The sequence below is a fragment of the Lonchura striata genome, chromosome 3 (assembly GCF_046129695.1).
Source record: "Lonchura striata isolate bLonStr1 chromosome 3, bLonStr1.mat, whole genome shotgun sequence".
In the NCBI taxonomy this organism is placed as follows: Eukaryota; Metazoa; Chordata; class Aves; order Passeriformes; family Estrildidae; genus Lonchura; species Lonchura striata.
The window spans coordinates 17,918,116-17,941,781 of NC_134605.1; the positions used below are offsets into that span (position 1 = coordinate 17,918,116).

At 44.0% G+C, this 23,666-nt stretch overlaps 1 protein-coding gene and 1 long non-coding RNA gene across 5 annotated transcripts in view; one reads left to right on the plus strand and one right to left on the minus strand.

The window, feature by feature from the left end:
• The window catches only part of LOC116183457 (uncharacterized), a 53,006-nt gene extending 42,271 nt beyond the window's left edge, over nt 1-10,735 (minus strand). For all 3 annotated transcript variants that reach the window (XR_004148091.2, XR_013339653.1, XR_013339654.1), the window contains exons 1-3: nt 10,679-10,735; nt 10,083-10,161; nt 450-505 (exon numbers count right to left, since the gene is read on the minus strand). This is a non-coding gene — a long non-coding RNA (uncharacterized LOC116183457). The remainder of the gene's footprint in view (nt 1-449; nt 506-10,082; nt 10,162-10,678) is intronic.
• A 124-nt stretch (nt 10,736-10,859) lies between these two features.
• COQ8A (coenzyme Q8A) overlaps nt 10,860-23,666 on the plus strand; it is a 42,761-nt gene continuing 29,954 nt past the window's right edge. Inside the window, exons 1-3 of one of the 2 annotated variants that reach the window (XM_077781917.1) lie at nt 10,892-10,967; nt 11,936-12,006; nt 22,212-22,406. In XM_077781917.1, coding sequence (XP_077638043.1) covers nt 22,230-22,406 — 177 coding nt within the window. In that variant the 5' untranslated portion in view covers nt 10,892-10,967; nt 11,936-12,006; nt 22,212-22,229. Of the gene's footprint in view, nt 10,968-11,935; nt 12,007-22,211; nt 22,407-23,666 lie in introns of both variants that reach the window. The other variant, XM_021537004.3, reaches the window with a different exon arrangement.

A 23,666-nucleotide genomic window follows, 5' to 3' on the forward strand; every position in this document is an offset into this window, starting at 1 on the left:
TCTGCTGTGTGCCATGTGCCCCTTGTGTTTCAGAGAGGCTGAAGGCCCTGGAATCTCCTTCGTGGCAGGAAAAAAAAAAAAAAAAAAAAAAAAAAAAAAAAAAAAAAAGGTAGGCACCCCACACCCCAGCACAGCTGTAATTTTGGCCCAGCATGGGAGAGACTGTCAGTGAGAACAAGCTCATACTGAACCAGAATTCATTAAAACCAGCTGTTTTCAGTGTGATGCCACGTTCAGCACTGCAGTCCTGGGTGAGATGCTGCTGTTACACTCCCATTTTGTTTGTATTGTCTCCCCCTTTTTTTAATAAATCATCTAGTCCTACTTTCATTCCTCAAAGCCCCAAGCATAAGCCAGGGGCTCCTCCAGGCATTGCTAAATTCAATTTATTACATAAACAAAGGTTTCTTTTGAGCATCTTCAAGAAGGAAAGGAACAATTATACTTACTGATTTGTCATTCTTCCTCTCACTTCCAGTCTCCTATCCCAGTAGGTCTTGTTAATCTGGAAGGAAAAAGGAGCACACAGCTGTCCTTCCAGCTCTTGGCACTGAGAAATCTAGGGACAGGCTAGATAATGTTGGATGGGGTTTTGGAAGGTGTCCCTGCCCATAGCCTGGGGGTTGATACTAAATGGTTTTTAAGGTCCTTCCAACCCAAACTGTTCTATGATTGTCTGTTGTCTGTGTCCTCAGAGGACCAGGGGGTATCTTATTTTCTTGAACTTGGTTGTTTTGTAAGAAAGCAGTCTGGAGAGATGTAGTATCTTTGTCAGAAGTTCTCATACAAATAGTTCGCTATTTGTATGCCCCTAAAACACATTGTATTTCTCATTGAATTTGTCCTTTCTTCCTCTGCCCTCAGTCAGATAAAATTAGCTGTTCTCATTCTACAAGTGGGAAACAAAGCAAGAGAGTAAATAATGGAATCATAGAACAGTTTGGGTGGGAGGGGACCTTAAAATCATCTAGTTCCAACCCCCTCATATGGTTAGGGACACCTTCTACTAGAACAGGTTGCTTTATCCATCCTGGCCTGGAACACTTCCAGGGATGGGCATCCACAACCTGTCTGGGCAGCCTGTGCCAGCATCTCACCACTATCACAGTAAATAATTTCTTCCTAATACTTAACTTAGTGTCTTTCAGTTTGAGGCAATTCCCCCTTGTCCTATCACTACGTGCCCTTGTAAAAAGTACCTCTTCCTCTTTCTTTTGGGCTCCCCTCAGGTATTGGCAAGCCACATGACAATGCTGGGTTTGAGCGTGGATACATAAAGAAGATCTGTCCACATCAGATCATGGCATCAAACACCATCACACAAGTTATTGTTACTTCTTCTTTACATATTGCTTTGCTGCAGGTTTGCCATTACCACCTTTTACTGCTCTAAATGAAAGATGTTTGCCCTGAGCACTGAAGGAGTTAAACAAGTATGAACTGCTATCTTCTTTGTGCAATACATTTGACAGGTGCCCAAGAGCACAATTTGGGAGGTGTAAGTGCTCAGCACTATTTGTGCCTCACTATTAAAAAGAGAAATAAACAGAGACTTTGAATTGGAACTAGCTAAACTCCTGGATATAGAACCCTGAGACAGGTACAGGGCCAAGTAGGTGGAGTGGAAGTTCCCCGTTTGAACCCTATCAAATGCAGCCTGAGGTAAGTGACAGCTCCCACAGCCAACTCGGGATTAGACCTGTGCTGAAATAAATGCCAGGAAGCCTGGCACTCCTGAACCTGCCTTGCAGAAAGGGGTGGAATAGGAAAAGCATTAGGCCTATTTTCTCCTACATCACTAGTTTCTATGATTTGCTCACCCTGGTATAAAATATGAGTGTCTCCACAGCTAACTTGAATTTAAGCAGATCAGGAACAATGCATAAAGTGAAAGTGTGGAAAACTGATTCAGGCTATTTAACTTATGTCATGCCATCTTCAACCTTTACAAAGCTTAAGCTACAAGCATTTAAAATTCTCCCTGACTTCACTGAGCTGTATCTGTGTATGAAAGAATATGAGCCTTCTTTCAAAACTGGTGTAAGACAAGCAAGATCCCTAGAGCTGAAGGTAGGATTATTTTAAAAGCTACCTATCCTATGTACCAACACTTAGTAGCAATAAAATGCCAGTAGCATTAACAGAATTGTTCTAAACAGGAATATCATTCCTTCATCAAGCCAGAAAAGAAATGCCCTTTCCTTAAGGCCCTACTGAATACAGTCTTTGTGATATTCTGGGAAGTTCAGATTTGAGCTATTTTTGTTCTCAGCTATTGTGCTAATAGTCTTCCTGAGTATTGTGTGAGTTTCAAGGGGAAGAAAACTGTTTAACTTTCTTCTTTAATATGGAAAAGAATTGACCTGATTTCTGCCCCTGTGCAATTTGGGTGGGCAAGCAAGAATGAAATGGCAAATGCACCAAACCAGGACTTAAATACGATGGGGAAATGAGGGCATTTAGCATGTAAAGGATTAAGGTACCTTCTCTGCTAATCTTGTATGCACATGCTGTGTACCACTGTCATGAAATAGGAGTGCTGCTGCAGAACAGTGAGAACATCTGTATTACAGGAGATGAATAACATTTCCTATGCTGGGAATGCAGACCACCAGCTAAACTGAAGCCAAAGTTGCTACAGTGCATTGAGTGGATGGTGCAGAGTGTAGTCACTGTCCAGGCTGCATCCTTAGATACTGTGTCTGGTGGGACTGCTGAAGGGTCATCTTTGTGCTCACACCTTGGGCTCCTCTGGGCTAGAAATCTCACAAATGTCTGGGAGTTGATGGGAGAGTGAACCTGCAGTGCTGGCTCGCAGCACTGCTATGCCTGAAAGCAAACCCTTTTCCCTGCAGACTGGCCCAGAGTAGGTTGAAATTACTCTGCTGTGCTTCCACTGATGCTTTCCAAACACTTCTTTAGGCATCAGGAGCATGACAGAGCAGAAGAATGCCTTTAACCTTATTTTACAGATAGGAGTTGAATCATTTGCTCAGGGTCAAATGAAGGGCTTAACCTGGATGTCTGTAGCATCTCTCAATCAGTCACTCCTACCAGAGGCTTGTTAATTGCTGGTGTCTCTTAGTTGCACTCTGGTACGTGTCAGTCAGGATGTTCTGCCACCAGTTGGTCTCTCTCTGTCCAGGTATGCAGACATAGATGTAGATAGCAGAGATTAGATTATGCACTCCTGCTCAATTGGCCTCTGGAATTGGATGGATGGCCACAGCAAAGCAGGAAAAGGGTCAATCAGCATCCAAAGCAACAATCCTGCTTTCCCATACTGGTTTTGGCTTTTGCTTTTTGAAGCCACAGCATCCCTGCACACTGACTGCTAGAAGTAAACTGTCAGGACTATTTGTGAATCATTGTCTGGCAAGTAGATGGAGGTTGTGAGTTTGTCCATTTGCCATACAGGCACTCAGGAACACCCTGCAGCTTTCCATGCCTCTGTCCCACACCTTGCTGTGTTTGGAACAGTGAGGCAGGAAGCCAGGAAGCCAGAACAAGCACTGGCTTTCAGGGCAGTGAAAGAAAACATGGTGTCTTGGGGATGATTTCAGGCTAGGGCAAGTAGGGCAAGGTGGCTCATTGCTCTCCAGCTCTGTGAGACGTGGCAATGCTGTGCCAAAAGCTGGGGCAGTGGCTGAGTTTGGCAGCACACTTTGCCATTAACCAGCAGAACTATGATGACTAGTGTTAATTCTTAGTTCCAGTAAAGTGTTCAGAAATAAGTGTTTCTCCCATGTTCTCTGGCTCCAACCTGCCTTCCCATCTAGAACTCTGCCCAAACTGTTCAGATAATGCTTCTGTCCTTGGCAAAAGGCTTTTCAGAGTGGCTAAATGCAGGCAAACAACTTGTTTCTGTTTACCTAGCTTCAAAATTAATTTGCCATGTTTGCCCAGGGGGTGAATGGCTTTGCCATTTATCATCTGTAAAGTGAATCCTGGCTGGAAGCTACAAACTGAGCATTTCCACCTTGTCCGTGCAGGATCGATTGAGGTAGATGTAAACAATCAGGTGCCAAGGGGAGAGAGCAAAACACCAAACTATGCAAGCAAATGCTATTTACAATGAGCAGAAACAACTGATCTGCCTAGTCCAGACAAAGAATTAGAGACTGAATAATGTTTAACTGAGTCCACCAGAGAAACAGAAATGCCATGCTCTTGAGGCACACAGCTGCAAATCAGGCTACTGCACTCTTCATCTCATTCAAAATGGCTTTGCTCAACACACATGAAAAAGCACTGTTGTGCAACACAATTTGAACTGGCAAGAATAATATTGTGAATGTTTTACTATATAAATTCCTAAGGTGGCAGGGACAATGGTGCCTGTCCTTGTCCTGCACTGTCCCACACACTAACCCAAAGACCAAGGACTGGTATCCCTTTCTTCCATTTAGTGCTTGTATCTGCACCTCTTCACCTGGCACTGTCCTTCTCTTAACATACTCCACTCCCACGGGCTTGTCTCCAATTTCTAAAGCACCCAGGACCCACTTGGCACCCACATGGTGAAATTTGGAGGAGAGCTGGGTGGTGTGAGGCACAGCCACGCCTGGCATGATGGTGTTTCCAGTGTGCTGCACAGCCCTTTCTGGCAGCCTCCTGTCACTGAGGAACACAGCATAGCTTGGGCTTGTTGTGGCTTGTTAGCACCTCACCCTGCCAGTAGCACCTAGTTTTGTTTTCTTTCCTCACCCTTCCTTCCCAAAGCAGCTCCTTTCTGGGTGGTATGGAAAGGAGGGAGGGCAAGGCAAAACACAGGGGGCAAAGGGAAGGTTTTTGTGTCTTCTTCACCCTCCCTTTTTTCAATTATGGGACAAGACAACCCTTCAGCAATCCCCTCCTCCACAGAACCTGACAGCCACCTCTGCTCACCTCCTCCCAGCCAGGGGTCCTGGAGCCACCTCCAGTGGCCCCACTGGCATTCCCTGCCCACTCCAGCTGTGCAGAGCAAGGCTGCTCATGTCAGGGGAGGTTTAGGTTAGATGTTAGGAAAAAGTTCTTCAGCCAGAGGGTGGTTGGGCACTGGAACAGGCTCCCCAGGGAAGTGGTCACAGCACCAAGCCTGACAGAATCCAAGAGGTGTTTGTCAATGCAGTCAGGCACATGGTGTGAATCTTGTGGTGTCCTCTGCAGGCCCAGAAGTTTGACTTAATGATTCTTGTGGGTCCCTTCCAACTCGGCATATTCTGTGATTCTAGGAAATACCTGTCCTGCTCCCTGCACTATGTCTTCCTCTTGGATAGAAAATATTCATCTTGAGAACTGCCACATCACCCCCTTCAGTCAGCACTAAATCATCTTAAAATTTAAGTGCTAACTGAAATGGCATCTTGTCACTCTCCCTTTGCAATGAGTGGAGAGAGAAAAAGGAAGGACAAGTGCAATGAATGCCAGAACGCTTTGGGATGAAAATACACAGTTCAGAAACCAGAGCAGTACTAAGCTTAACAAAAATAGCTCATCATTTGGATCCTATGATGATACTGGATGTGCATCTAGCATTGACTGAGTCAGTGTAATGCCATTTCTCTGAGAGCTCTTGCTCTCATTCTTGACTATAAAGCCATATAAATAACATATGGTACAAACACCATCACTGACACCTGCCAAAGTTTTGAAATACCCACAAACTAACTACTAAAACCAAGCCACCTGTCCAGTGACTTCCACTTGAGTTGTTCCACTTCATCATCCCTATATTATTATGTTGATGGGACGCCATAAATCTACATAGTCAGAGAAGACATTCCATCTGCCCTGAATAAATTACCCTCTAGAGAAAATGAGTGAACTCAAGGCAAAACCCCTCAAGAGGTAGCTCATCTAAGCCTCAGAAGTTACTTGAAGAAAGAGGACTGAGGGAAACACTTCCAGAGCAGCTTTTGCTCTGTGGTTAGTTGTATGAACATGAGAGAAGGATGGTGATGTGTATAAGAGATTCCTAGAATCATTAAGGTTGGAAAAGACCTCCAAGTTCTTTGAGTTCAACCCTACATATTGTGGCTGGAGGAACAGCTTGGGCCTGTCCTATGCAAGAGAATTTCTGAGTGTTCTCTGAACAGCCTGGATACTTGTCAACCTAATTACATGACCAACTGCTGTTTAATTGAAGTCCCATTAACTTTTTTTTCTGCAGGTTAGTAGTCTGCCTGGTAATTTTCTGTTGCAATTGAGGCCTTCTTACTGCAGGGCCCAAAGATCCTTCCAGGCTCTGGTTCTCTAACATTTTCTGTTTGTAGAAGTTTAGCCCTTCTGGCTCATTCCTTTCTGGGAACATGTCCCAGTTTGTACAAGGCTTTGAGGAAGTCAGCTTTCACCAGGTGCTCCAGTCAGCATCAGCACTGACAGAGGTTTACTTGGATGTTCCTTGGGACCCAGTAAATGGTGAACTGATCTCTGGTGAGCAGACTCCTCTCAGAACTAACAGTGAACAGAAGCAGGAAGAAGATCCCACCCAAGGGACCCTGACGGAAGACACAGCCAGGGAGCCTTGGGCTGGCCCTTCCCAGTGCCCCTCTTGCTGCTCCTACCCCAGGCCAGCAGCAGAGCTCTTTATGCACCCCATGAAATTGCACCACTGAGCCCTTCATTACACAAAGATCAACAAGCAACATGGGATGGGGATAAGATGGCACAGCTCAAGCATCTGCTGTGGAGTCAGGACTTCCAGCTGCTACACGAGGCTTTCCCACTGACCTGCAAAATTAGGATATTTTGAGAATTAAATGATCCTGAATGCACCATTTTAACATTAGTAGGGAGAAGCCTCTGGAGGAGTATGACTACAACACTAGTTAAATTTCAACTATTAGTTATAATTTAAATTTAGAATAATTTTGCTTATATTTATATATATTATGAGGATAGATCATTGTAGTATTTATAGCTTTATAATAACTAATATTACTATAATAAAATCATAATGATTTTATTATACTTTAATAAAAGACTGATTTATATACTCCTCATAGTTGTAAGTTTCCTCCTAGAAATGCTCACAGAAATGTTTCTAGATAAGGCAGTATGTTGAAATTTGACTGAATAGAACACTACCAAGCAAGCTACAAGGAGGAAATGACAGATGTATTGCCAAAAATGTGTTTTAGCTGATTTATTAATAATGTTCACTCCTTTTTCTTATAGCTAATCAAGAGACTCCTCAAAGTCTAGGAATTTGCTTTTACACAGGACTGCTTTGGCTTGCTCTGAAAATTCATCTCTGCACTGCACACACCTCCAAAGGAGTGCAGGTATATAGCACAAAAATTACATGAGATTTAGACACTGATGCAAAACCTTTTAACCCGCAACAACCTCATTCTGCTGTCACAGCCCACTGGAGCCACTAAAGCATGAATGGATATCAATGTTTAGGTATTTACAAAGAAGTTTCATAGAATCATGGAATAGTTTGAGTTGGAAGGGACCTTAAAAGTCTGACTAGTTCCAGCTCTCTGGTATAGGCAGGGACACCTTCCACCAGACCAGGTTGTTCAGAGCCCCATCCAACCTGGCCTTGAACACTTCCAGGGATGGGGCATCCACAATTTCTCTGGGCAACCTGTGCCAGTGCCTCATCACCCTCACAATAAGGACTTCCTTTTTAATATCTATCCTAAGTCTGCTCTCTTTTAGTCTGAATCCATTTTTCCTTGTCCTGTCCCTACAGGCCCTCGTAAAAAGGACGTCTCTATAGGGACTGGATTTCTTCCCTCTACCCTACTTGGAAGGAGTTTATGTGTTAATGTTTGCATAGCACATACAGCAGGTCAGTTTCTACACAAAGCCTGGCCAGATCCAGTGCCTGGATGAAGCTGCTGTTTCACCTACACTGCTTTGGTGGAGGGCACAAAGCCAGAATGGGGCAGCCTGGGCTTATCCCCACAGGACTCCTGTCCGTGTCTCCTGCCGCTGGACAAGTCACAGTTTGCAAAAGGTTTGACTGCATATTGGTCTGGGATTTGGATGGGATTGGAGGAGTGCTCCATTCTCATTTCCTCTTGCTGAACTTTCCCATTAAATAATATGATGAAGGCTGAAGAGAGAAGACAAGAGTATGCATAATGATTAGGGTCTCAGTGTGTGGGTGGGGTGCTGTTAAGTCTTCACAAGCAGAGAAGGGAACCTGAATTTGAACACCCCAAAGCCCAGAGGAACAGCCAACAAGGCTGTTACATAAACCCCTTATCTCTTCCTGAAGAAAACTATGACACCCTGGTCTATTTTCCAAGTATAACACTTTGCCCTTCCTTTTTTCAGGATCAAAGGCCATCAATCTCATAATTGGTAGCACTAAACCAATCCAAATTACCGACAATATTTTTTATCTATTACCATTTTTCTCAGTTTACAGGGAGATTTGCCATGGAACAGCTCTCCCAGCACTTCACATGCATCATGTTCAACCTTTTAGTCAGGCTTGTGGACAAAGTAGGCAACTGTCTTCATAAAAATTAGCCTCTGGATTCTGGATTGAGCCCTGGGTGTCCTGTCGTTATTCCCCCTAAGAACTAAAAAGTAACTAAGAGGGACATACACTACTTTTTCCCAGCAGCTTCAGTCCTACTTCTTTGCACTCCAGCTTAGGTGGGAATACAGACACTTCTCTCTTCTTTATGTACAGAAAGAGCTCAAGTTCAATGAGTCTTTTAAGGCAGCAGAAAGTCTGGCAGGAGAAGGTGTGATGCAAATTGAACAGCAGTGGCAGAAATATCCAATGGTTTACCACGTGTGAATAAAGGGAGCCAGCCAGGCCTGTCTTTAAGAGACGGGGAGAGCTTCAGCCTGTGCTTGTTCTGCCTCCATCTCAAATTATGGCAGCCTGCTCATGCAGAAACCTTCCAGTTCTCCATGCTCAGCACCGTGAGTAAGATGTTTCTCAATTAATGCCGAGCTGATGCAAGCAAAATGATGTTACACAGAAATTGAGCACTGACATCCAAATTCAGCACAGGAATAGATAAAGGGGTGTCGTTAGAAAAGACACCTAAAACTTATCTCTTTCCAGATGAGGGCATATATGATCCTTCCTTTATTAGAAATAGTATGAACCTAACCACAAATAGAACTATTAATTTGTGTGAATTTCCACAGGTGTGAGTACTGAAATGAAGAAAACTAAGCATTTCTTTGACAAAACTTTTCAAGGCTGGTATCTTATTACAGTCATGTTTTTGCTTCACTTGCATATTGAGTCTCCATCCCCTTATCAAACATCAAAGTATTGTGTTTGCCCTTTCCATTTCAGATATATTTTGTTTACACACAGCCTATGAGCATTTAATTCAATAATGTGCCTTTCCCAGGGAACTATTTCTTTTTTCACCTTTCAAATTCAAATCCAGCCTTTCTAGTCCTGACTGGGGCTGGCTTCTAATTCAATAATGTTTGGGTGATAAATTTTGCTAAATTTATTTGTAGCTGTCTGTTCAGTGCCTTATAGAGACCTTCTCAGGGTTTACATGGGAAGCTGAGAGGGGCTTGGGGAAGATGCAAATATATTTTGTTTTTTTTTTTTTTTATTATGAAGGAATATGTGTAATACTTGAACAAAATTTGGTAAATACCAGCCAAACAATCTTTGGTCTGAGCAGCTGGAGATAATAATTGTCTCCCTCTAGAGAGGAGGGCAACTTTGGCAATAGCAGATTGGCAGTAATATTCACGGGTTTTGTACAGTTAAACCCCTCTACACACTTAGAGCAGACCATTTATCCATTTTCCTTCTTCACAATCCACAGCATGCACAACTCCTACTGGCTTAGATACAGGTCCTCTGGTGTGGATTTAAGTGCTCAATTCAAGCTACTAGTTAGCTGAAAAGGTTGGCCAAAGCAAGCAATTGATAATGGTGAAATTAAAGCTTGGGGCTGTTTGTTGGTCACTTCTGCTAGTTATCCTAGAGAAGGATCATGATTCCTGTTTGGTTTAGGAAGGAATGAACGATTTAATCTCCAAACGTCATCCAAATTTACTCCTGCACTGATGCGGCCATGTGGTAAATGCACCAGAACGACTGTATTGTTATTTTTCAGACGGGAAAGTTGCTGACGGAGGCAGGCGCTCACCAGAGCATCCAGACAAGCACGGAGCTGTTGCTGTGAGCCCCTCGCAGCCTCTGTGAGACGCCTCATCACAGGGATCGACCTGCGGGGAACAAGGCACTGCATTTGTTTCCAACGTGCATACGAGCATTTCCCGACAACGTGAATAGTTCCCAGTGCTTGCACGAGGCGATGCTTTGAAAAACCACAGGCAGCCACAAACAAAGGTTTTCCGGACACGGAGTGCCACGGACTGGGAGTTGGTCCCTTCGCCTGGCATCTCCCTGGAGCTCCCGTCCATCTCCTCATGCACATTTATGGGGAATGTGGGACACCCCGGCCTCCCGAGCCCACCTCAGCCGTGGGGTGCGAGCACTGCCCACCCCATCCTTTCCCACCGCGGGACCACCCTCCCCCGCCCCGCCAGCCGGGACCGCGGCCAGACGCCGCCACCTCCGACCGACACCGCGAGCGGGCGGTCCCCGCTCGCTACAGAAGCCCAGCCCGGGGGCAGCCAGCCCAGCGCCGACAGACGGCGGCTGTCGCCGCCCCGCTCGCAGCACACGCTCCTCACGCCTCACCCGGCTCCCCGCGCCCCCCCCGCCCGCCGCCGCACGGACCTCACGGGCCTCACGTCCCGCTGCAGCCGCCGCGCGCGCCGCGCCGGGCCCGCCCCGCGCCGGCGGGAGCCCCGCCCGAGCCCGCCGCCCATTGGCGGAGGCGCGGGGCGCACCGGCTGCGCCAATGGGAGCGCGGCGGGGGCGGGGCGCGCGGCCCGGCCGCGGCCGGGGGCGGCGGTAAACTGGCGCGCGGGCCCGGGCCGCGGCCGCCGAGCCCAGCGGAGCGGAGCCGAGCCGAGCCGAGCCGGTGGCCGCTGGGCTGTGCCGTGCCGTGCCGTGCCGTGCCAGGGTATGGGAAGCGACCGCGGCAGTGGAGAGGCCGGGCCAGGCCGGGCTGGCCTGTGCCGGGCTGTGCTGGCGGGGGTGGGGGCAGCGGAGCACCGGGCAGTGGCGGTGCCCCCGGCAGTGGCGGTGCCCCCGGCAGTGGCGGTGCCCCGCTGTGGGAGTGGGTCCGTTGCGCTGCGGGGAGCGGTGCGGGACGGGATGCGGCTGATGGCGGCGCTGCCGCGGCGAGGACGCCCGTGCCCGGCACGGCGCTTCGGGCCGGGGGTCACTGCCCCGGGGCGCGTTCCCGGCGGGGGGACGTGTGCGGGGTCCAGCGGCCGATGGCGGCCCCGGGGCAGCGCCCGGGCAGGGGCTGCCGAGGCTGCGGCCTTGCCGTGCCCTTGGCCGCGTCCCGTCGGGGTGAGAGCGGGGCCGGCCCGGTCCCGCCTCCCGCCGCGCTCGGCAGCGCCGGGCCGGGAGCGGCGCAGCCGGGCAGACACGTGGGCTGAGCGCGGAGTGCGGCCCAAGCGGGATCAGGAAAAGGGTGGAATCCGCTGTTCCGCACCTTAGGGAATGCGCCTTGCCCAAGGGAAGCACGCGAGCCTGGTGCCGTGCTGCTTTCCGGGCTGCTCCGGCTCGGAGCCTCGCTCCTCTCTGTCGCTGGGACCGATCCGCGCGTCTGCTTGGAGATGGATGTAAAATAAAGCTGTTGGCTGTTTTTTAAAGCTTTGGTGGTGGCTGAAATGGGGGTAAAAATACCCCTGTGAGCCCCCTGCCTCTGGTAAAGTGCTTGAGGAAATAATATTTCTTTCTATAGGCAAACAGGCTTGTAAAGTCTTTGTAACAATGTGAACAAGAACTGATGGGGCAATACTTAGTTTTAAACAGAAGCCGACCAAGCTACCTATAAATAACCACAAGTATGAAAGTCTGGTTTCAAACAACATTCTATAATGTTGTTTTCATGGTTACTGACCATTTTGATTTCTGCAGGACTGTATCATAAGAAGTACCACTATTTCTCATAGCTCAACAAGGTTATGTGCCACCCGGCAGGAATGTAGGTAGGTTCTTTGTATTCCCCTCCATGCAATAAAAATCCAAATTTTGTGGTCAATGTTAGGAAAGGAAATTAAAGCTTTTTTTTCAATAACTGAAAGTATCATTTTCCTAAAAGGAATTGACCTAACAATTTATGGGTTTTTTTCTGAGTTGCTTGTCTTTAAATTATATTGTTTTACTACACTCATCTGTATTAATTGAGAATATGCAAAATAAGTCTTAGCACTGGGTGTAGGAGGATAGTGGCCAAAGTCAATAGTAGCTCAATAAAAGACAATAAAAGAAGGTATTAAGAAATTGTTCTTTATACAGACTGAATGCAGATTGGTGTGTAAGGGTATATCGGTAGTTGTGCAGTTCTCTGTCATGTATGTAAGAACATACATCTATTATCAGAAGGAGTTTAGTTCCCAGGAGCTGCAGCTAGCAAGAGCAAGCAGGAACCTTCTTGCTCTTAGACCAGAAGAGTTCTTTTTGTATTTTGTAAATGTTTATTTCATTGCTGTTAATTAGCAATGGTTTTGGTAACCTTGAATAAAGTATGCTTAGAATAAACAATTTTATATTGTCCAGTCTTACTGGAGACAAAAAGGCAAGTGGTGATCTGTTGTTTCACACCCTGTTTGTCAGGTTGTATTATTTTTTCTGGAAACGGAGGGGGAACAAGGGACAGCAACTGAATTCCTGCTTAATTTTTTATGTTAAAATTAATTGATTGCTTATGGACATGGGATTTTTTAGGTAGAAGTGGCTTTTTTCTGTCTGCATGTGTTTTTTCTTCATTGTTTTAACCAAGGTGCAAGGGATGACGTGTGTCTCATGGTCTGTCATCTTGTGTGTCAGTGTGTGTGGGATAAATTGTTTGATCCAGATGCCTTGCCAAATGCATCTCAGGACTTAGCTCGGTGCATGAATAAGCATTTCTCATTTTCCTTAAATCTGTCCTGCTGGGTGAGCAGTCCAGCCTAGGATGGAGGCAGTGAGTCTGAAGCGGTGTTTAGGAATCACATCTCCGGTGTGATGTAGGTCTTCTTGTCTTCTCCCTCTAAAACTGCAAAAGAAAGAAGTCTGGAAGAGGAGGCTTTTTGCCTTAAGGAGCTGTATATTCTGGAACAGAGCAGCTTTAGGAGAAGGTAGCTTCTCTTTCAGCTTGTTTTATAAAAGTGCTGCCTTGTGGTACGAGTGCCTGCTTTCCTTCAGAATCTGAAGAGGAATATCGGTTATTTGCATGTGGAGTTAAAATGCAAGCTGGCAGTGAAAAAGAGTAGTTTGAGGGCAAGGGTTCAATCAATGTCTGCTTTCTCACCCACCAGTGAAAGCTTGTTTTATAGGCACATTCCTATCTTCTCATTCAATTTTTTTTCTTTAGCTTCTAAGTTTTTTAGATGCCACTTGTTTTGTTCCTCTCACCTCCCCTTCCCCCGTATAGTAATGGCAAAATTAAATCAATCTGAGCTGGTGACAAAGACCCAAGAAATAACTGCATACACGAGTTTTGCCCTTTCTTTGCACAGTTGTGTTTCTGCAAAGTGTAACCTTTTATAAATACTGCTTTATTTTAATGGAATTTTAATGGCTTTTGTGTTTTGTCAGTCAGTAGAGGTGTGGAGCTAAATAAAGCATTCAGCTCCCAGCTATCGAGTCTCTGAAATGTTCTGTGTGTTTCTCACAGAATAGAAAATGACATTACTTGCTCTGAAAAGCTTGGCTGTCAGTCTGTGGAGCTGGCTTTTAGAAGCTTTACTAGACTTTATATGTCTACTTAAACAAGTCTGCATGTGTATCCACAGTTTAAAAACAGGTGGTTTTTTTCTGGAAGCTGCATAAGACTTTGTCTTTTTCTTAAAGACTGTAGATTCTGTATGTGGAGACACCGGGAATGGTGATCTGCTTGTTCTCTGTATGGTCCTGGAGCTGTTTTGTGATGTGCAGGTGACAACTTCCACTTATAAAGTTCTCCTACTGTGTTTTGTCTCTGTAGTTTGTCCTGGTTTTTGGTGTAGATTAGATCTTTTCTGTGGCCCCTTTCATTGCCATCCATGCCTCCTTTTTATCCAGTTGCATGCCTTAGGTTATTTTCTGGGTCTACTGAACAAATGAACTGTAAAAGGGCTTGAGGCATTTTACTGAAATGTCACAGCTCTCCTGCTATCTGGATTGTGCCCTTTGGAAGGATTAAATCCTCATCGTAATTCGATATGGTCAAAGTGCTCCTCAAGAGAGTGCTTGGGATTAGGGAAGAGATGGAAGGGAGAATGACTGGGAAATAAACTGCAAGTGGATTGAGTGTTTCCTTTAGAGAACCCTTCTGAAATCAGTAAGCCTGTTGCAATTTTACATTGCACAGCAAAGTTTTGTGGAGCATGGCCTTTCAGAATTCACTTTGGGAGTTTGGGGATTTTTATTTTTTTAAACTGTATAAACTGCAAAAAGCTTTGGTTTTTCTACTTTTGAAAGACAATATATTTATATTATGCAAATGTCATTTCATAAAGTCTACACATAGAGAGCATAAACAATTGTGGATTACAGATTCTGTATCAGGTGTGAGAGCTTGCAGGTTAGGCTTAGCTATAAGAGAAATACAGAGCTCATTTTTCTCATTTACCCTAGTGTCACAAGTACCTATGTGTGGGGAGCAGGAGCAAACAGAAATAACTTGTCTGGCAGAGCTGCCATGCAGGAGCTGTAGATTCTGATAGAACATGTTTCCCTGCAACACAGAGATCATCTTGTGTTATCTTGAGGTAGTCTTTTTTTTGCCTATGGTCCTTTTCTTGCCGGGAGGATTTGGCATAGCCAGAAAAATGGGAGCTCCCAAGCCAGGGCACTGGTATGTCAGGGGGCTATGAATAGACTAGGATGTGTTGCTAAACTGGAACTTAACCCCAGTTTCCAGGGCAAGGTTGGAAGCCACGAGATCTATACAGACATGAATGCCTGCAGGATCAATAGTGGGATCAGTGGCTGTGGTGTTTGCCTGCTGCTTGCAGTGGTGGCAGAGGGACGGCTCTCAGCACAGGGGGTGTGTTTGCCACCCAGAGAGACCTGTGGGGATGCCACTTACAGACTTGGCAACAGCGACTCGAAGTGTGCAAGGGTGTGTCCTGGTGTACACAAAGGATGATAAGCAAAGCTTATTCCTGAGGAAGAGCAGGTGTACAGCTCAGTTACCAGCTGTGTCTAGTTCTTAGAAAGGTTCTGACTAGGAGCCATTGCTTCTAGTGTGGTATTGAATGGTGGCTGTTGGCAAATAAATATAAATATATTGTTTAGGTGGTCAGCAAACCAGCTCTAAATCCTTGCTTGTCTTTGATGCATAGAGGTGGGTGTTTAGAGGTCTCTTTGGGATAGGCTGTGATCAGTGTACTATAGCGAACTTTGAGATTCTGTTCTGACCCCATGCCTGACAAGCAGTGTAAGTGTGGGTAGATCACCTGTTCTTCCCCCTCTAAAGTAATAACTGTGGTATCAGTCCCCTTTCCTGAGCTTTTTGAGAGTTATAAGTGAAGAGGGGTGTGTGTTTAAATGCAAGAGGAAGAGCTGCTATTTTTCTCAAGGCTTTTGCTTTAAGTAGTGGTGTATTTGACTGTAAAGGAATCTGCACTTTGTGAGATTTGTGTTTGTGAGGCATAGCACTTTATTGGTTTCTAGTTCCTAAATTAACATTGGTGTGCTTTTGGAAAGTCAAAACTTCCAATAAAAACAATTGTAGCATAACAATGTATATAAAAAAAAATGAGCTGCAAGTTGTTAACCTCCTTCATTTATTCTTTATATTCTAAGTCAGATTACAAGACCAGTGGGGAGCTCTGTTGATTACTGTGCAGAACTGTGCATCAGAGGGAGCTGAGCTTTGGTGGTCTCTGAGTGCTGAAGTGACTGAGAGAACAGAGCTGCTCTGCAGACTTGAGGAAGATGTTGGTAGTGTTCAGATTTTGTTTGAAGCTCGGTGTTTGGGTTTGATCAGTGAAGAGCTTTAGTGTAACCTTTTATAAATACTGCTAGATAGAGTTATTCCATATGGATGTGAAGGATTTATCTTTTCAAGTAATGCTGTATGTTACCATTGATGGGGTGACTTGGAGCTAGTGAACTGTGCCTTCCTGTAAACTTGCCATAAACCTAAATAAAGGTTTCATCTTGTAGTTATGTTTCTTAAGTACATGCTTCAAGTATTGTATCTGCCAGAATCTCATATTAATCTGTGTGCTTGGAGGTCATGCTCCATTTAGATTTTAATATACTGTTGTCCTTGTTGCTGAGCGAATGATCTATGTGCACGGGAAGTAACACTAATCCAGAGTTCATCAGAATTATTCATGTCATTAAAGTTACACTTAAGGCTTTTGAGCTTTGCAGAGATGCAATGCAATGCACTTATAAGCACAGCCCACTGCATAAACAGAAGAGAAACCCCTTTTTTTCCCTTGTCCTCTTATTTCTCCTTTTCCTCTTGGTAGCAAAGGTAATACAAAGATTGTGTGTTGGGTGTAAATACAACTCCAGATTGAAATAAGTCCACATGGTGCAAAACTTTTGACTTGCAAATAAGATAAATGGATTTTTTAAAATTATTCTTTTGGGCCCCCAATTGCAAAGACTTAATTCTCAGGAGCAGATAGAGATCACATTCTTGGGGAAAAGTGAACCTTAAAATCACAGCAACTGTGTTGGATCTACCTCAGTGTAACAGCAAACAGCATGTGCCCACGACAGGATTTATTAGTGTACTGTGTTAAGGCATATCAGAAATGACCTGTAATGAGTCCTTTGCTCTCTTAATTGTGGTGAATCTTAATCGTGGCTAAATTATTTCTAGATCTGTGTAGATTATTTCCATCTGTGGGTAGAAGGATACTGTGTTAATTCCAGGCATGTGGGCTGTAATTATGCTATTGCATTCCCCAGACATTGTCCTGAAAGAAGTAAACAGGACTGTTGGTCCAGAGCATTCAGGGGTGTATCTGTGCCTGAAATAAAGCAGGCTGTGCTAAAGTGTCCAAGCATTCTTTTCACTCTTATGTGTGTCAAGCCATTTATGGGGGAAATAGGGTTTTGAACTAACTGTCATTTGCCAAAAATGAGTGCTAAGCCTTCTGAATTTTTTTGGAAAGAGGCATTTGTCTGCCAAGCGGCCCATTTTTATCAGTGTGTGTACTGCTATTGCAGTGATTAGGGAGCAAACCAGTTCTGCTTGCCCTTCAAAGGTGTTTGTTTTAAATGCCATTGGCAAAGTGCTTTGTGGAAGGGTGGTTGTAAAGCAGCTTTTAGAGACTTGATGAATTCAGCTTAAGGGGGCTTGAGTGCAAGCCATGGGGCAGGATCAAATATAGGGGTCCTTACTTTTGTTACAGGTCATATCTTTAAAGACACTTCTTTTGGAGCTGCAATGTGTAGGAGTTATGGGGAAGGGAAGAATGAAGGATAAGTAAGGTGGATTTTCAGTTTGATTTGAAGGATGATGGCAACTTCTTCCTTTTACAGTGCTGGTTTTGTGCCCTGCATGGTTAAAATTTGGGTCAGCTGCAACCCAAGGAATCCAGCTAATGAAAATACATCTAGGCAGGGACCTGGCAATCTAGTATCAAAGGAGCTGGTGGGGAGGTGTGTGATGGAACTGAAAAAGGCCATGAATGAAAGGATCACATAAAAGGGTTGGTATGGCAACAAACATAAAAAGAATTGGAAAAAATCTGTAAAAGAACAGTTACAGAGCAGCTTAATGAATAATAGTTATATTGAACTTAGTCTACTGTTGTTTCATGGCCATGGAACAATGTCCTGAGTATCTGGCCTTCTGCATCTTGTTTGTGTGTTTATTATTTTTATTTCATTATACTCCTGCCACACTTGCTGTGATGATATGGGTGGTTATAATACTGAAGCCAGGATTTTAGTCCTTGTTTAGATGCACCTAAGATAACAGGGATTGTAATAAAGGATAATGGAGAGAGGGCTGTTTTCCTGATATGTGATATCTAATGATCTGCCTTACTACCTGTCCAAGCGAATATTATTTTATTATTTATTTTCATTTATTTAGAGTAAAAGTTGAAGATAAAGAAGGCAGCTAAAACTTCAGACCTGATGGGGGAATATTGGCGGCTGTAAAACTGCTCTGGTTTTGTTTGGGAGATTTTTCGATGTTTTTTCTTTGGCCAGTTACTTTGTGTTATGTTGTTTTGTTATTCAAAACAACACTGTTTTGAATACATTATTCAACATTATCCAACAGTGCTTGGGTGTTTAGGAAAGTGTTGATAGCAGAAGTAGTTCCCATAAACTGGAAAAGGTTGTGTCGCCATGCACAGAAAACTTTCAGATATATTTCTGTTATTTGTATAATTAGAAATCTTGTGTTTAAATCTTGTCTTGGTCCATCCTATATATATATATATATATATATATATATATATATATATATATATATATATGTGTGTGTGTGTATATATATATGTATGTATATATATATGTATGTATATGTATACACACATACACACGTGTGTTTGTATGCAGGTGCATATGTATATCTGAGTAAGTCTTCACTGTACAAGTGAAGAAAGCTGATGGAGTCTCAAGCAGATCTGTGTGTATGTAGGAACAGATATTAGCACATGGAAAATAAAGGGAATGAATGGAAGAATGTGTTTTTAAAGTGGGACAGATACATGATTCCTTGTGTTGCTTGTAGCGAGGCTCTTGGTTTCTGTTATTAGCCTCTGATAAGCTGAGTGATAAGCAAACTGCACTTGCTTATACCTTCAGTCCAATAGTCTGGAATGTTGGAGAGGGAACGCTTGGCAGTCATTGACTCTAGAGAATGGTGGGTTGTGAGGCTGAAGATTCCTGCACACAGGAGGATCCCAGGCATTGGTTGAGTTTTGCTGTTACAACAGGGCTCTGAATCAGGTGGCATCTAATCTGTAGGAGCCCCTCTGCCCACTGTGTGGACCTTGCCTGGTGTCCAAGGATGGCTTGGCTTGAGCTTCCCCATGCTGGAAGGCATGGGCGTTTTCCAGGAGTTCATTTAACTGTGAGAAGCTTACTAAACCAAATCTGTGACCCTGCCTATTTTTGGAAGAGGGCTCACAATCAAGACTTGGCAGTCTTCTTCAGGCCAGGTTAGAGGCACTCTGACAGCTTTTGCAGACACCACTGACTTGTCCATGCTCTGTGCTACCAGTGCCCCACTTTGCTAGTGCTAGATAAAGAATCCTCAGGGAGCAGGTCAAGTGTGATACAGACTTGGTACACTTAGACCAATTCCATTTGGAACCACTGCCTAAATCTTCTTCTGACAGAGCTTGCTTATACTGTATTTATTGATTTAGTAGGGTATGAATAGAACTCATCTTATGAGGAAAAAATGCTTTGCCTGTTGTCTGTGTGGGGTATTAACACAAGTAGTTGTTTAGTACAGTACCAGCCTTCTCAAAAGTATGTGTCAGTTTTTGTGTCTCTTGTCCTTGATTGTGCTTACTGCATTGAAAAAAAAAAAAGGTAATTTTCCTAATGCTTGAATATTTTTTTGTGTGTAGTGTTTTACCTTCTTGATTATGCAGAATATATTTTATTTAGAATAGCCTGTCTTTTGGCAGCACTGCATAGAAGCATGTTGCTGATGCTTCTGAGCTAACAAACCACTTACCTGGTACCTAGGTGGTTACAGCTGCTGTGCAGAGCAAGTGGGGCTGGTAAAATGGAAGTTAGGGAGAGATTGGTAAGAATTTGCCCTGTGCAGTGTCTTGTAGCCAAGTCTGTATAGGGCAATAGGTCCTCTTTGCATGTTGATATATTTAGCAGTGGAGGGTTGAATGAGTGTTGCACAATTCATATTTTCTACTTCTGGCTGCATTAACTTCCCTGAAATTTTGTTTGGAGATTTATTTATATTAAAAACCACACATTTAGCATATCATAACTGTCGCTTTATGACAAAGTCTTTGGCTGGTTTTGGGTGAAAGAAGTGTATCATTTTACTACTGTTGATTAGTAGGAATACAAGTTAAAAGTGGATTTTTTTTGTGTGTGTTGTCCAAGTCTGTATTGGCTTACTTTTTGTTGTCCTTCTTGGGATTCTTGGGATTTTGTTGCCCTTCACTGGGAGGAAATGAACTTTTTTTGCACTCAAGCTTTCCTTGTGGCTAATACTTGTCATCACAAAAGCACTTATTTCTTAATAGTGGCAATCTTTGAATGGTCTCATTTCAGCTGGGACAGTATTGGGTTGTTGGCTGATTTCTTTGCCTGGCTCTGAATTGCAGGGACAGCCTGCAAATAAATGCTTTGGGTGAGATCCATGTGGAAATTTCCAGTGTGAAGATGTAGGGGTAGAAAAACACTTCCTGTTGACAGAGTAGCTTTCCTTACCTGACAGGCAACTTTTGAGTTTAAAAGTGCATTATACAAAGTTAAAACAAATCACAGTGCTTAAACTCAGAGAGATGCAGGAGTAACACTTTAGAAGTCTGGACATATAGATAGGTCTTATAATGAGAACCACATTAAAATTACCTAGGTGGGCTTGATTTTTATTTTTGCAGCTAACCTGTTATGCCCAGATTCATTGTAAACACTTGACTGTCCTTTTAAGAGTGAACGTACAACATGTCAGTGTAATACTTCCTGTCTCCAGTGCTTGTTCCCAATTTTGATCACTGATAAAGCAGTGGTTGAATGAATATCCCAGTAACTGGGCTTTATCCTGAATTTGCATAATAATGCCTCTCTGAAGTTCAGCTGTAGTAATCTGTGTAGTTCCTGTGTGATTGCAGCAAAATTGTGTATTTAGACAGAAATTTAGCTTTAGCAGTCCATTCTTCTCCTTCCTGACAGGTGCAGCAGATATGCTTGAGACAGGGCTTGTGTTTCCTGAAAAGATAACTGGATCCAGTTGCTTGTGGTCTGCAGCTGGATGTAATGCCTTGTGTGCTGTTGACTCAGGACCACTTGTACCACATCAGTATATTAACATTTATGGTTGAATACGTGTGCATGTTGACAGGTTATCATCTCAAAATTAAATGATACCTGTATACCTACCTAGAAAATAACTTAAATATGTGGCCTTAGACTAGTGCTCTGTGCCTACTGCAGTCAGAACATTTTTTTCTCTCCAAATCATTACAGAAACTGCTGTATGGGCAAGGTTGGACCTTAGTCAGCATCTTGTTCCAACTGCATGCCTCTGTTGTCTATGTCAATAAAGATGGTAACATGTGCAACTGAGCCAGTCTGGAGCCTGACCCTGTCTGTGCTTTAAAGGTGTAGCAGATGAGTGAAATAGGCAGGTGAAAATCTCCCCTGCAAAATGGTTTTGCACCCCAGCCACTGGACTTCTTTTATGTGAGACACAGTGGTGTAGGAGAGCCAGTGTCCTGAGCCTGAGCTTGGTTCTAGACTGAGCCAAAGGAGTTGATGGAAATTATATTTGTCAGACACACTCTGTCCTGCATCCTGCAGTGCCCAGTTTGTATTTGAAGACACTGAAGTGGCACAGGCTGTTACAAATCTGAGATGGATCCCCTTAAAAAGGAAAGGGGGCTGAGTCAAAAATCCACTGTAGTGCACCACTTTGTGAATGCTGTGGTAGGTATGTGAGCATGCTTAAACTTTCATTTAAAAGTAGCAGAATAAGCTGCAAGTTGAGGACAGAAGAGCCTATGGAGCAGACTACCTTTGGAGAATGGACAAAGCTTCATCACTTGTGTAGGAGTTAAGAAATTTGACTATGTCAAATGAGCAGGCACAACTCCAGGGCAGGAATGGAATGCAACAGTGAACTTCATCAGTGCTATCAAGACCTGAGAACATGTTCCAAGGCCCCATAATAATGAAATGTCAAATGTTAATATTTTTAATCCACTTCTAACATCTGGAAGGAATCAAGATGGTCTTTGCAGTTTTTACTTGTCTTTGCTTGCCCTGGTCAATGGTAACTTGGATATTTGTGTAGAGTCCTGGAAAGTTATCCTAACTCTTGAGAACAAGGAGAGTTCTCTTTTCCTGGTAAGATCAGCTAACTAGGCCCTCAGGCTGGCCTGAGTGCTATCTGGGCTGCAGACAAATTCCCATGGTGCCTGCTTGCCAAGGCAGGAAGAGATTTGCCAGGGATCTGCTACCAGCTCTTATGGGACATGAAACCTGCTGCAAACTTGTTCTTGACATCTTGTCTCCCTGCTCCCTCTCCTTTTTTATCTTTCAGCACAGAAAGACATCAGTCATGGCAGGTGATGCCATCATGGTCATGAGGGGCTTGACCAAGCTCAGTAAAGCGATCCTGGAAACCCAAGCAGGACAGCTTCGGCAGGTGCTCCTCGGGGGAGATGCAGTCACCATTGCAAAGACTCTCCAGGCCACTGCTGAGGAACAGTTCAGTTCTGCCTTAGAGAAGGTGCAGGTAAGCAAAGCTCTTTGTGCACAGTCTAGTCTGATGTTTTGCTTTTTCTCTAGGTACTTTTTTGGTTTTGTTGTGTGAGTGTCAGGGAACTCACATCTTGAATGACAGCCTAGTTCTGAAGTGTGGGATTGATAATAGTAATGTTGCAGTGCTCTGAGAATTCATTGGAACCTGTAGTGTGTGGAAGGTGCCTGGACTAATGGGAGGGCAATGTTAGTGTTTCCATTAGTGTTTAAGACATGCTGAATTGGAGAAGTGCTCTGTTTGTCTCATCTTGTAAAAGATCGAGCTCTTGGTAAGACTGGTCAGCAGCTTTGTTACTTAGAGTCTCCTTTAAACTTTGGGCATTGATTTACCTCTCTTTTAGAGTCCATTGGATGAAGGAGCTCTTCTAGAGTGCGTTGGATTTATCTCAGTGCTGCTTCCTTTCTTGGCAGAATTGATGCACATGCTATTTTTCAGAGTGGCTCAGGGTCAGGTGTTTTCACGTTCACCATTTACAGCCCAGGCTGGATTTTTGGAACTGGCTTTCAAATGAGGAACATAAGGAAAGCCAGACAGCAGCTTCTCTCATTGGAGATTGGGATAGATTTATAAGAGCTTCACATTTGCTGTGCTGCCATCTTTTGAAAGCAAGGGGCTTCTCTGTGGTACTTCTCTCTCAATCATCCTTTAGAAGCAGTGTGTAGCTCAGATGATCATTTTTGAAGCAGAAACTAACAAATGAGATTTGGATGGTTTTTATGCAATGAGCAACCTATAGCTTCAGTCCTAGAATCTGGGACAGTGTTTTCTTGGGTTCTGCTTAAGCTTGAAGTAGAACTAGTGTTTGTTTATGGGGATGGTGCTGTATCTTGTCATTGTCCTCCTCTTGCACCTAAGAGGCGAGAGAGAGAGATGTTCTGTTTCTGTGCATGTTTCTCTGCACAAGAGAAGCCCAATGAGCACAAGTGCAGAATACTTGCCCTGCTTTCTGTAAATGGGTTGCAAGAAAATCTGTTGCCTAAGCAGGGTTCAGTAAGAAATATAAACATACAGCATTTTCTGTTTTGTAGAGAGGAAGATCTTTTACATTAATTGACAGGGTTTTAGCTGTCTGGCATGTTTCTAAAAGTTTAAGTATGGAGGTAAAAAAGCTTTCTTGCTTGTAATTGCTGTCAGTACTGTGGGTTACAGTCCCCATCTGTAAACATTTCTCCTCTCTTCCCCCACTGTGATGTTGAGCTTCAGAATAGTATGAGACCTGCTGAATAACAGGAA